The following is a 13,751-nucleotide window of genomic DNA, read 5'->3' as shown; positions in this document are numbered from 1 at the left end:
TGAACAAAACTGGCCCCAGGACTGACCCTTGGGGCACTCCACTTGATACCGGCTGCCAAATAGACATGGAGCCATTGATCACTACCCGTTGAGCCCGACAATCTAGCCAGCTTTCTATCCACTTCTTGTGTTATGAGGAGTAAATAACACTTCCTTATTTACTTTCTCCACAGCAGTCATGATTTTATAGACCTCAATCATATCCACCCTTAGTCATCTCTTTTCCAAGCTGAAAAGTCCCAGTTTTATTAATCTCTCCTCATATGGAAGCCGTTCCATACCCCTAATCATTTTTGTTGCCTTTTCCACTTCCAATATATCTTTTTGAAATGAGGCGACCACATCTGTACGCAGTATTCAATATTTATATAGAGGCAATATAATATTTTCTGTCTTATTATCTATCCCTTTCCTAATGATGTCCAACATTCTGTTCGCTTTTTGGATTGTTGCTGCACATAGAGTGGATGTTTTCAGAGAACTATCCACAATGACTCCAAGATCTCTTTCTTGAGTGATAACAGCTAATTTAGACCCCATCATTTTATATAGTTGGGATTATGCTTTCCAATGTGCATTACTTTGCGTTTATCAACTTTGAATTTCATCTGCCATTTTGTTGCCCAGTCACCTAGTTTTGAGAGATTCTTTTGTAGCTCTTCATAGTCTGCCTGGGACTTAACTATCTCGAGTAGTTTTGTATCACCTGCAAATTTTGCCACCTCCCATTTACCCCTTTTTCCAAATCACTTATGAATATGTTGAATAGGACTGGGCCCAGTACAGACCCTTGGGGGACACCACTATTTCCTGCTCTCCATTCTGAAAACTGACCATTTATTCCTACCCTTTGTTTCTTATCTTTTAACCAGTTACCAGTCAATGAGAGGACCTTCACTCTTATCCCATGACAGCTTACTTTGCTTAAGAGCCTTTGGTGAGGGACCTTGTCAAAGGCTCTCTGAAAATCTAAGTACACTGTATAATTCACTTGATCCCCTTGTCCACATGCTTGTTGACCCCCTTCAAAGAATTCTAGTAGATTGGTGAGGCATGATTTCCCTTTCCAAAGCCATGTTGATTCTTCCCCAACAAATTATGTTCATCTGTTTGTCTGACAATTTTGTTCTTTACTCTAGTTTCAACCAGTTTGCCCGGTACTGAAGTCAGGCTTACCGGCCTGTAATTGACAGGATCACCTCTGGAGTCCTTTTTAAAAATTGGCGTCACATTAGCTATCTTCCAGTCATTTGGTACAGAAGCTGATTTAAATGATAGGTTACAGATGACAGTTAGTAGTTCTGCAGTTTCACATTTGAGTTCCTTCAGAAGTCTTGGGTGAATACCATCTGGTCCTGATGACTTATTACTGTTTAGTTTATTAATTTCTTCCAAAACCTCCTCTAATGACACCTCAGTCTGAGATAGTTCCTCAGATTTGTCGCCTAAAAAGAATGGCTCAGGTTTGGGAATCTCCCTTACAATCTCAGCCATGAAGACCGAAGCAAAGAATTCATTTAGTTTCTCCGCAATGGCCTTATCGTCCTTGAGTGCTCCTTCAACATCTCGATCATCTAGTGGCCCCACTGGTTGTTTAGCAGGTTTCCTGCTTCTGATGTACTTGAAAAATTTTTTGCTAATATTTTTTGAGTCGTTGGCTAGCTGTTCTTCAAATTCTTTTTTGGCCTTCCTAAATATATTTTTACACTTCATTTGCTAGAGTTTATGCTCCTTTCTATTTTCCTCACTAGGATTTAACTTCCACTTTTTAAAGGATACCTTTTTGCCTCTCACTGCTTCTTTTACTTTGTTGTTTAGCCACGGTGGTACTTTTTTGGTTCTCTTACTATATTTTTTAATTTTGGCTATACATTTAAGCAGTGAATTCATGCTTCATTCATTAACTTCTGTTTCCTTTCATTGTTGATGCAGACAGGACCTAGTACTGTTCAATATTTTCACTGATGACTTGGATAATGGGGTGGAGAATGTGCTTCTAAAATTTGTGGGTGACACCAAGATGGGAAGAGGTTGCTAGCACTTTAGAGGACAGGATTAGAATTCAGAAAGACCTTGACAAATTGGAAAAGTGGTCTAAGATCAATAAGATGAGATTCAATAAAGACAAGTGCAAATTACTACTCCTAGGATGCAAAAAAAAAAAAAAAATCTAATGCACAACTACAAAATGGGGAATAACTGGGTAGGTGGTAGAACTGCACAAAAAGATCTGAGGATTATAGTACAGTAGTTCTCAAATTGAGTTTGACTCAACAGTCTGCAAATGTGATGCAGTGCTAGAAAGGCTAATATCGTTCTGGGATGTCTTATATATGGATTGTAGTATGTCAGGTAATTGTCCCACTCTATTTAGCATTGGTGAGTATTCAGCTCGAGTACTATGTTCAGTTCTGATCACTGCACTGTAAGAAAGAGGTGGACAAATGGGTGAGAGTTCAGAATGGAGCAACAAAAATGATACAAAGTTTGGAAAATCTGATCTATGAGGAAAGGTTAAAAACGGGGGGGGGGGGGGCATGTATAGTCTTGAGAAAAGAAGTCTTCAAACATGTTGTAAAGAGCTATTTTAAAGAGTACCGTGATCCGTTGTTTTCCATGTCCATACAAAAAGTAGTTGACTTAAGCGGCAGCAAGGAAGATTTAGGTTAGATGTTAGAAAAAAAATGTCTAACTATAAGGATAAATAAGTAGTGGAAGAGGCTTCCAAGGATGGTTTTGGTATCCCTGTCATTGGAGGTTTTTAAGAATAGGTTAGACAAACACAGCAGGGATGGTCTAACTATACTTGGTCTTGCCTCAGTGCAGGGTGGTGGTCTACGTGACCTCTAGAGGTCCCTTCCACCCCTAGTTTCTAAGACTCTGTGAAAACTGATCAAGGAGAGAGATGTTGTATTGTAAATGTTTATTTTTCTTTTTAGAATGTTCCCACTATTGGGGTCACTGCAGTTGTTCTGGCCACACATTTATGTGATGAAGTGAGTTTAGCAGGATTTGGATATGACCTCCATCAACCCAACACACCTTTGCACTACTATGACAATCTCTGCATGGCTGCAATGGAAGGACAAACTATGCATAATGTGACAACTGAAACAAAATTCCTACAAAAACTGATCAAAGAAGGGATTGTGAAAGACCTCAGTGGAGGAATAGAGTGTGAATTCTGCAAAAAACCAAGCTAATGACTGGAACTGAGAGCACAGACTGGATTAGAGGTTCCTGCAGCCTTGCTAGCAATGGCCCTTTCAGTGCTCTCATCCCACAAAGACTTTGAAGAATCTCTGTTCTTTGTATTTCTGTTGCTTTTTAATGTCAAGTTGAATTCGTTGTATTTTTTAATTTATTTTGAGTCCAGGTTTTTACCTTGCACACTTTTGTGGGTAATTATCAATACAGTTTTGAGTTGAGAGATTCATTTAAAATATGTTTTAAGCTGTCTGAAGGAAAACAGAAAATTTAAGGGTTTTATATGTGAAGGGCACTCACGAACCTAGGTGTGTTTTGCCTAATCTGGGGAGAGGAGAATTGTTCCCACTGAAGTGATGTTGCCTTTGTGGGTCCATTTGTCAGTACATGAATCTTCTGTGCATACAAAGAAAAGAAAAGGTGTGTGTTTTCTAAGTGAATTTGCTTTGTTGCTTGCAGGTTCACTATTCTTTGTGGTAGATCATCCACTTGTGTAACCTTCAACAAATATTTAAACTACTCCCTTTCTGTGCTGATACTTATTTTGGGGCTGGGGGGCAGGGAGCAGGAAAGGGCAAAACTGATGTGGCAGTGGAGCTGAACAGTAAGTTCATTCATGCCACATCTAGTCATGCCTGGTATTTAAATCATTGACGGATGTGAGTGCTTTAGGATTAGAATGCTGGCTACTTAACCACTTGACACATTTGGACCTGACCATGTTATAACCAGATTTAGGCTACAGTAGATATCTACCTGAGCCTAAACCCTTCTCTTTCCCATTCCTGGCTCCCAAACACCTGGTTATAATATGGTTGGGTCACAAAGTTTAAACATCACTGTTACAGGAACAGCATCAACACGAATTCCAGTCCTTTTTGGGGAGGGAGGTAAAAAGTAGGGTTTGGGGGTCCACCTGCCCTTTTGCTATTTTATAAAAATGTTTTACTCCTTGCTGCTGTGTGAAAAACCCACAAAGGAAATGGAAACTTACTATGTAGTAGTCAGTGAAACTGACTACAAACAAATTGAAAGAATGGAAGTATTTGATTTAATCTCCTTAGTGGTACAATAGGTATTAACTTGCAACAGTATTATGTAAAATAAAAATTCAGACTCAAATATAGTTTAAGTTGATAGTGGCCCTTTTATGTTGTGAATATGGTGTATGCTTCTTAATTGGGAGGGAGAGAGTGGAATTGTTTGCTTTGCAGACCACCAAATAAACTGGCAATTCTGTGTGCACAAATAACTTACAAAGAAGAAATTGCCTTCGAGGAAGTAGTATGATCTACTAGCACTGTACAATGTCTGCTAAGTGCAGATTGCTTTTAGAAATTTCTGTATAAATGTACTTTCTAATGATCGGAAATCAATGCAATTGAAAGAAAGCGGGACTGCATTTTTGTGAGCAAGTCTAAACTGTTTTGCAAATAACACAGTTGTGGTTATTGAACTGCTTGCTTTTGCAAATAACACAGTTGTGGTTATTGGACTGCTTGCTTTTGAGTGCTGTCTGTTACTCAGAGCGAGTGAAAAATATTTTATTTGAACATGAAATCTTATCAGAAAGTTAATAGAAGTGAACCGGTGAAACATAATTATATGAATTACAGGAATCCCTTTTGACTTTCCAGATGATAAACCTTCCTATTAGTTCCTTATCATATGGTAAGATACACTAGGCATATTTTTAAAATTAGCATCAGGTTAAATTGCATCAAGAAAATAGGATGTGGGAATGGAATATAGTATTCATACTTGCCGTGAAGAGTAGGTCTAATGGATGATCGTGTATGAACGCAGAAGTTGCACTGGCTATGGTTGTAGAGAGACAATAAAACAATGCCAGTTTACAAAGTGTAACACAAGATAGTGGCTATGAGCCTCATCTTTCCTAAGCACCCACACATCCCCTAAAGTGAATGATTAGAAATCACACTCTGTGTGTTCAGGGCTCCATTTGTGCAACAGCAATAATATTAACCTAACTTCCTCCTTGTAACAAACTAATTTTTATAACAGCAATAAATTTCTAGTCCATGTTTTGTATGCTTTTAAGTATAGATAAAACTGTTTACTTGAAAATTACTGATATGTAAAGAGTTTTTACAGATAGTGTTTTGTTTAATATAACAGGTTGATTATTATCCCCTTATAGTTAAGATGAAAGCAAGCTACCTTAACTCCATTCAATATTACTGAAATATGAAAGGGTTTGGGAAAATTCAAAATGTGCATATGGACAGTAATACACTGAAGTCTTTCAAAGTGCTGTTACCCAAAAGTTTTGTTGTACATTAACTGTTAGTTCACCAGGACTTCACACTGTTATGACTTAAGAATTTGAAAATGTGAACTTAATAGAATGAAAGTATTATTAAAGCAATCAATAGTGTCCTTTGAGGTTTTCCATTTATCATCAGCTCTACAGATGCTTTAATGTGGGCTTAAACTATAGTCCAGCCAATTTTGTCAGCTGTGATCAAACTTTTTTCTCTGTAGTAGTAAATATTATGTAGAATACTCCTATGTGGACTTGACCATTCCTGAAACAGCAATGGAATTCAGGCTGTGAAAAGCAATAAACAGATGGAACCACTTTCTATTTATGTAGTTTCACAGGTCACAACATATTCTGTCTTTTTCATTAAGAATTATATATAGCTAAAGAGTTCACTGATCCAGTTTAATAGTCGACATGAGATCCCAGGCAATCTAGAAAGAGGAGACCTTATGGAATAGTGCCTCATTTCTTTTCACTTACGCCTGATTAAGATTAATTTCATGAGAGTTATTCTTGGATCTCCCTGGTGTACGTGAGAATTGGTCCCCTACTCACAGCCAATGTGCTCTCCAGGTTCTTGAGGCTAATGTAGATGAGAATATATTTGTCTTCACTGGAGCACTGTCCTTAGTGTTCTAAATGTGTTTACATGTGTTTCACATGTATTGAAATTTAAAGAATTTGTGAGTGAAGATAAAGTAACCTCACATTAGAATTTACCTTTTATAATAGCATTATAGGTGGGAGGAGGCACAGATGCATATTCAGAATCAGTGCAGTCTGTGTGCTTTTTTCATTGTAACTGGATATGTCTTTACTTTGGTGTCTAGAACTTTGTTAATTTTTCATCTTTGAATGGTGGTGGGTTGTTACCTTGCAGCATCTGTCATCTGAAAAAGGCAAAACATAATATACATGATGATCTGTTCAATCTTAAAGTATTTAGACCCATAATCTACTCTAAACTACTTTTTTAAAGAGGGCACTAGCTTGTCCATTTAAAAATATATTTTATTAAAAAAATCTTTAATTCTAAGTTTAGTTCATATTTGGGAGGTTATTTAGCAGATAGCAAAAGAGACAAACCTAGGAGCAGCTCAATTATTTTGGCTTGCAAGAGGTTGCCCATTCCAATTTGTTTTCACAGATTTTCACAATTTTGTGTATGCAGAGTATGGATCTCATTGCTGTGTGTATGTACAGGAATCCTGCATGTAACCTGATTGGCTTGCCTCCAGATGAAAGCAATGTCAGCTTGGGATTTTTGTATGGTAGTGCAACTTATGATTAGTTTGTACAGTGCTATGAACATGTAAAATGCTAATGTATGTAAAATACAGGCAAATGGAGTAGTGTAAATACAGAGTGAGAATACTCTACAAAGCATTTAGTCTCCATGAAAGATCTGTAACCCAATGGTATTCAAATGGGATTGTGACCCACTCTTGAGGTACTTGGGGATGTATATAGACTGAATGTAGACCAACCTCATCTGCCAGTGGGTGCAGGGTGGTAACTTAGACTTTAGTGCGACAGCCTGGTCTTGAATAAGAGGTAACCAACTGACATAGAAAGGAGAGACCTGCACAGAAAAGAAGCATGAGGTGGCTTTTGTCACCAGGCCTTGTGTCTTTCAGCCAGGCGAGGCAGGGAGGTTGCTTGAAACCTATGCTTCTTTCAGAGGTGACAACAGAGACCACACAGAGGTGGTCAGGTAGCATCCTTTCTCTCTCCCACCAGCAGCAGGGATTTTTGCATGCACCTCTGGTTCCATAAGCAGTGGGATCTCTTCCTTAAGGCTGACTTTCCAGAACCTTACCCTTTTGCTCTCCTTTTACCAGAGAGTGACTCTCACTATCTTGGAGAGCATAAGCCTTGTTTTCTGTGTAACTAAGGCTGTGCATACGCTATGAAGTTTGGTTGGCACAAGTAACATCTGTGAACAGCCACCAGAGTTCGTATGTTGCTCAGGTGTGTGCACGCTTGGCTGTTGCCTGTGCATACGTACCGGGAGTGTTTGTGTTGATGTAAAGTTAGGAGCAACACAGGTAGCCCAGTGTGCCTCGTGCCACTGTCTGGCAAAATACCTTTTGTGATATTTTTGAGTGCTTTGTGGAATAGTCGTGACTTGTCTCAGGATTTCTTAGAGATAGGGGTCAAGTTCACTCCATGCCACTTTCTTCATCCCATAATACTTTCCACATCTCATAATTTTCGCATTGTTTTTTGAAAACTCCCTCAGTTCCATGCAGTGCTTTGCCATCATTTCTCTGACAGAAGCTTGGACCCTCTTGAGCTCAACAGAATTCTCACGTGCTGACTGAACGCTGATGTGTATATAGTGGTGGTGGGGGAATGCCAGGTTGCTGCTGACATTGATAGAGCAGCACCACACGTAGCCAGACAAGCCAAAGAAGGGAAATTGAGCACTCAGAGAAAGGAAAAGCGAATGCTGACTCTACCTTTGTTTGATTACCTCTAGCTGAGCACAGGACTGTTCTGATGTGAGTTGTGTAACTGGATTGCCATACAACCCTTTTTAGAACTTGTTCCCTAACCTGTTATTTTCTAACACTGTATCGCTAAAGCAAAGAAGAGTCAATACCTTGGTCTTAACTTGCAGGTGGGCCAGGTGCCATTTTTAAATGGGAAACAAAGGTGGCTTGGTGGCGGGGAGGGAGGTGAGGTTTGAGGGAGAGGAAAAGCAAAAAACACATTTCAAGGAATAATGCATGTATGCACTTACCCAAGCTCCCTCACCCTTCACGAGCAGGCTCATCTCTGCTTTTTTAGAAGGGGAGCAATTTTAGCCTATTTCTTTACTGCATTGTACTCCAGATGGAGGATCAAATTCAGCTTTGTTCTAATTTCCTGGACTGTAATGGAGATAAACCCGTGGTATAACAGGTCTGTAGCGTTGATGCATTGTTCCAAAGCCCAGGGCTGTTGTGTTTCTTGCAGGCATGCTCAAAAGACATAGGACTGGAAGAGCGCTGCAAGGGTCATCAAGTCCATTGCCCTGCTACCACAGGGTAACCCCATTTTATAATTGTGTTCCAGACTTCCACTCCTGATGGCTAAAAACCTAATTTCCAGCCTAAATTTAATAATTGTTACTTTATATCCATTGTGCCAACATTGCCCTTTAGCTTAAATAGCTTTTCTCCCTTGCTGCTGTTTACCTCCGATCTATTTTCAGAGCGTACTCATATCCCCTGTTAGCCTATGTTTTTCGCTAGTCTGAACAAGCCAAGTTTTTAGTCTCCACTGATAGATATATTCTCCTTTATCTTGATCTTCCTAGTAGCACTTTCTTCACCTGTTCCGGTGTGAATTCATCATTCTTCAACGTGGGTGACCAGCATTGTAAATAGTATTCCGGATGAGGTCTTACCAGTGCTTTGTACAATGTCAAAGGGGAGAAAATCAAGTGGTCAAGAAAACAAACTTGAAGAAACTCTGGAGAGTTCACACTCTGTGTAACTGGGAAGACCATGGTTTTTCCCGCAGCTGAGACCCAGTCTGAGTGGAGGATGTGCTTCACAACTGCAGGATTTATTGGGAATCAAAAGTGAGTTCAAAGTACCACCTACTACCTGCACTGAATACTGCTGTTAAGAATTTTGTAATGTGGGCAGGGCTAATACCAATATCTCCATATAATGTAACTTGCCATTGTTATTTAAGTAGGGCTGGGGGCAAGAGAGGAAGTGGGCTACAGATCGGCATTGCAAAAACGGGATCAACAAATTCTTTCCTCACTTGCATAAAAGGCATGTGGCTATTACCTGCTGCTTTGGCCACTGTGCCCTGAAAAGTTCTATGAATGAACTGTTTGTACTTGTGCATTGCACTAGGAGACTCAAAGTGGAGAAAATGCAGTGCCAAGACTATGACATTGTTTGGATTCATAGAGTTTAAGACCAGAAGGGACTATTTTGTAATCTCGTCTGATCTTCTGCATGTTATAGGCCATTAAATTTCAACCAGTCACCCCTGTAACTGAACGCAGTAACTTGTTTGACTAAAGGATATCTTCAGAAAGGCATCCAGTCTTGATGTGCAGACATCGAGAAGGAGAATCTACCACTTTCCTTGGCAATTTTGTTCCAATTGCTAATCACGGTAGTTTAGAAATTTGTGCTTAATTTCTTATTTGAATATGTCTGGCTTCAGCCTCCAGCCATTGGTTCTTATTATGCCTTTTGTCCGGTAGATTACAGAGCACTTCAGCACCTGGTATTTTCTCTGTGTGAAGGTACCTATATACTGTAATCAAGTCACCTCTGTCTTTTTGATCAACTAAAGAGATTGAGCTTTTTAAGTCTGTCACTGTAAGACATTTTCTCCAGCCCTTGAATAATTTTTGTGGCTCTTTTCTGCACCCTTTCCAATTTTTCAGTATTCTTTTTAAAACAACACCAGAACTTCATGCAGTATTCAAGGATTGGTCTCACTAATAGCATATAAAATCCCCTCCTTATTCCTGCTCGCTACTTCCCTGTTTATACATTGTTTATGCTACAGCATTGCACTGGGAACTCATGTCCAGTTGCTTCTCCACTGTGACCCCCTATATCCTTTTCAGAGTCATGGCTTTCAAGGCTGCAGTTCCCTGTTCTGTAGAGAGGTCCTGCATTCCTTGTTCCTAGACGTTTCATTTGCATTTGGCTGTATCAAAACCAACTTTCTTTGAATGGACCAAGCTTACTATGCAATCAAGATTGCTATGCATGACTGCCCTGCCCTCATCATTTACCATTCCAGAAATCTTGGTCATCCCCAAATACTATCAGCGGTGATTTTATATTTACTTCCAGATCATTGATGAAAATGTTTAATAGTGTCAAGCCTAGTATCAATGCCTTCGGAATTCCATTAGAAACGTCCTCCTTCAATGAAGATTCCTCGTTGACAACTACTTTTTGAGATCTATCAGTGAGCCAGCTCTTAATCCATTTAACATGTGCTTTGTAGTTATTGTTTAGTGCCACTTTTTAAATCTGAATGTGGCATGGTACAAAGTCAAAGGCCTGACATAAATCGAAGTATGTTATCTCTGTGCAGGTACCTTAATCAAATTTGTAATCTCATCAGAGTAAAACCAGGTTTGTTTGACAAGGTCTGTTTTCAATAAAATGTTGAATTGGCATTAACTGTATTTCTATGCTTTAATTATTTTATTAGTTGAAGCACGTGTGTGTGGGTGTGTAATTTTATATTACTGGTTGGGACTGTCTTTTGTTTGCTCATATTGAATGTTATCAGGCCATGTGAAGTCCAAAAAAGTATAACAAGGTTCAAAAAAGATAAGTCCCTGGAGGATAGGTCCATCAATGGCTATTAGCCAAGATGGTCAGGGCTTCAAGCCCATGCTCTGGGTATGCCTAAACTTCTGACTGCCAGAAACTGGGACTGAACAAGAAGGGATGGATCACTTGAAAATTGGCCTGTTCTGCTCATTCCCTCTGAAGCATCAGGCACTGGCCACTGTTGGAAGACAGCATATTGAGCTAGATGAACCATTAGTCTGACGCAGTATGGCCATTCTTATATTCTTTAAATCATTGGTCCCTAGGCAATCAACATCTTCATGTGCAGTGACTAATTCATAAGGTCCAAAATAGTTACATCATCTTGGTTGCAATACCATTTGTGTTAGAAAATTATCTATAATTTTTTAGAAACTTTAATGAACATGTCCACCATATATGCATAATATCTCCTCTTTCACTACAATTTCTCCAACACTTATTCCCATTCAATCCATCCATCCATACTAAATATGAGGTGCCACAGAAACAGTATCTTAAAGAAATTTTCTTTTATTGTACTAGAGATTGAGGTTTCTGGTCCTCTTTTTCCAGATCAAAGTCTATTCCTCTGTAGTAATTTGTCTATCCAAATTCCTTTACACCTGTCACATATGTGTACCACTTTATTAGAAAAGTATCTGCAAAGATTGTTTCCTAATTGACAAGAAGCCATTACTTCGATAAAAGTTAGCTTTCTGAATAAAAAAACTTTCCTAGAAAAGTTGAGAAACCTAGTGCCTAACTTGAAGGTACTGGTACCATGGGAGAGTGGGCCCATTGAAATTAGTTTTGATTTTTAAAATAAGTTAGAAAAGTTTCTTTGGTGAACAGTTGGCCAGCCATATGTATTCCGTGGCTATCGCAGTCTTTAAAAACTCTCTGATTTGTGACTTGGGTATTATTTGTAATGGGTGTCACTGATGAAGGAAAAGAACTAAAGAGCTGCTTTCCCCTGTCCTCCCCCCAAAGTAGTTCTATCCTGTAGCCTTTGCTAAGTGATGTGTGTAAATTTCCGGAGGGCATGTTTTTTAGTAGTCCATGGTAACCTAGTAATTGTGATGGTTTGGGGCCCTTTTGGGTGTCACCTGATGTGCTGAGATACCATCGAGTCGGCCTGTTATGCCAGACTGGGTCCTCTTTACCTGGCCTTGCTGGGTTAGGCTCACAAGCCTCTTCCAGTCAAGCACACAGGCAGGGCCACACCCAGCTGTACAGAGAGACAGAGATCCACTCAGGAAAGATTCAGCCTTAGGGGCTTGCCCCAACACTCTGGTGCCCACTCCCTCTAGAGGGGTACAAACCCAAAGGTTTTATGAAATTCGCCCCCTCCCTCAACATGGAGGGAGATATGCACAACTTCTCTTACCCCCCAGTTAGAAATTACAGAAACTGGGTTTAATTAATAAACAAAACAAATGGTATTAACTACAAAAGGTTAATTTTAGGTGAATATAAGAGATTCTTGCTTCCAGGTCTTTTTCAGTGTCTCTTATGGTGGGGAGGCTGAAGAGCACCTTGATGATGTCACTCCCCTGCCTTATATAGCTCTTGTGTAAGGTGGGAACCCTTTGTCTCCTCATGGAAAACCACTGGGATTCCAAAAGGGGATGAGGGGTATCCAGTACCAGGTGACTCTGATCCTGGTCTCTGCATGGCTGTGGCAGCCATTGCTCCAGTACCAGGTGACTCAGACCCTGGTCTTTGCATGGCTGTGGCAGCCATTGCTCGTAGGCTGTCTCCAGCAGCCTCAGGAAGACTAAGCTCTTTCACAGTCCATTGTCTCTGCTAATGGCCCATTAGTCCTGTCTGGCTTTTCCGTTGTTGTACCTGAAGGGCTGGCCGGGGTTGACACCCAAAGTAACACATTTGAAATACAGACACATAGTTATTTTTCCTAACTTCAGATACAGAAATGATACAGGCATACAAATTGGATAATCACATTGAGTAAATCATAACCTTTCCAATGATACTTTTACAAGACCCATTTTGCATAAAGTACATCTCAGTTATGTCATATTGATGTCATAAGCATATTTTCATAAAGAATATGGCGTGAAACGTCACAGTAATATTTACATTGCAACAGTTTTCTTGTTCAATAATGACTCAATATATGGTGAGATTAGAGCACCCCCACTCTGCCGGCCGGCTTGCTAGTACCATATAGTATTTGGAAAAGCTAGACTACCCAGGTTTAATGCACTCTTATTCCATATAAATTTCAACAACATTCTCTGTATTCCTGCTAGAGTTTTATGTGGGATAATTAGAGGAATATTTTAAAACAAAAAAAAATGTCCTTGGTAAAATGTTAATTTGATTGTGGCTGTTCTTCCATACCAAGAAATTGCATACTTCCCTCAGCATTCCGAATCTTGTTTTGTTTGCTGAAGTAGTGGTTTAATATTTAAATCATACAACTTTTCTAGGTTGTTTTGAGACCTGAATTGGCTGCCCATTAGTAACTAAATGTTTTCTATAAGTATGACTTCTCAGAGTCTGGTAAATGTATAGCTACCATTTTAGTTTTGGCATAATTTATTTTAAAGCCAGATGCTTTTGTGAAATAATGGATTTCTTTAGATACTAATTTCAGGGAAATATTCAGATTAGCTAAAAATATTACATAATGTACACATATAAAGCTATTTTTAATGTATTCCTGCAACTTTTATTCCTGTGATGCTGCGCAGTGAAGATCATATCCACAGTTCCATGACTTGTTCAGAAACCACTCTGTGACTCCGGTAAAATTTCTTCTGACAGGGGTAGAAGGTGGGTTGCAAGGATCCGTGCCAGAACTTTGCCTGCAGTGGCTAGGAGGGAGATACCACGATAATTTCCACAATCCACTTTATCCCCTTTCTTGGGTGACAATCAGGGCATCCCTCAATTCACTGGGTATCTCTTCCTTTATCCAGCTTTTAAAGATAAGCAGG

At 39.5% G+C, this 13,751-nt stretch overlaps 1 protein-coding gene across 9 annotated transcripts in view; it reads left to right on the top strand.

Annotated features, from left to right (window-relative positions):
- The window catches only part of ST3GAL5 (ST3 beta-galactoside alpha-2,3-sialyltransferase 5), a 42,742-nt gene extending 32,092 nt beyond the window's left edge, over nt 1–10,650 (top strand). For all 9 annotated transcript variants that reach the window (XM_037898268.2, XM_037898273.2, XM_037898269.2 and 6 more), the window contains one exon: nt 2,940–10,650. In XM_037898268.2, coding sequence (XP_037754196.1) covers nt 2,940–3,203 — 264 coding nt within the window. In that variant the 3' untranslated portion in view covers nt 3,204–10,650. The remainder of the gene's footprint in view (nt 1–2,939) is intronic.
- Nucleotides 10,651–13,751: the final 3,101 nt, after the last annotated feature.

Source organism: Chelonia mydas, chromosome 4 (assembly GCF_015237465.2).
Source record: "Chelonia mydas isolate rCheMyd1 chromosome 4, rCheMyd1.pri.v2, whole genome shotgun sequence".
NCBI classification, from domain to species: Eukaryota; Metazoa; Chordata; order Testudines; family Cheloniidae; genus Chelonia; species Chelonia mydas.
The sequence above is the reverse complement of the archived record's forward strand: the minus strand, read 5'-3'. Positions and strand labels throughout refer to the sequence as shown.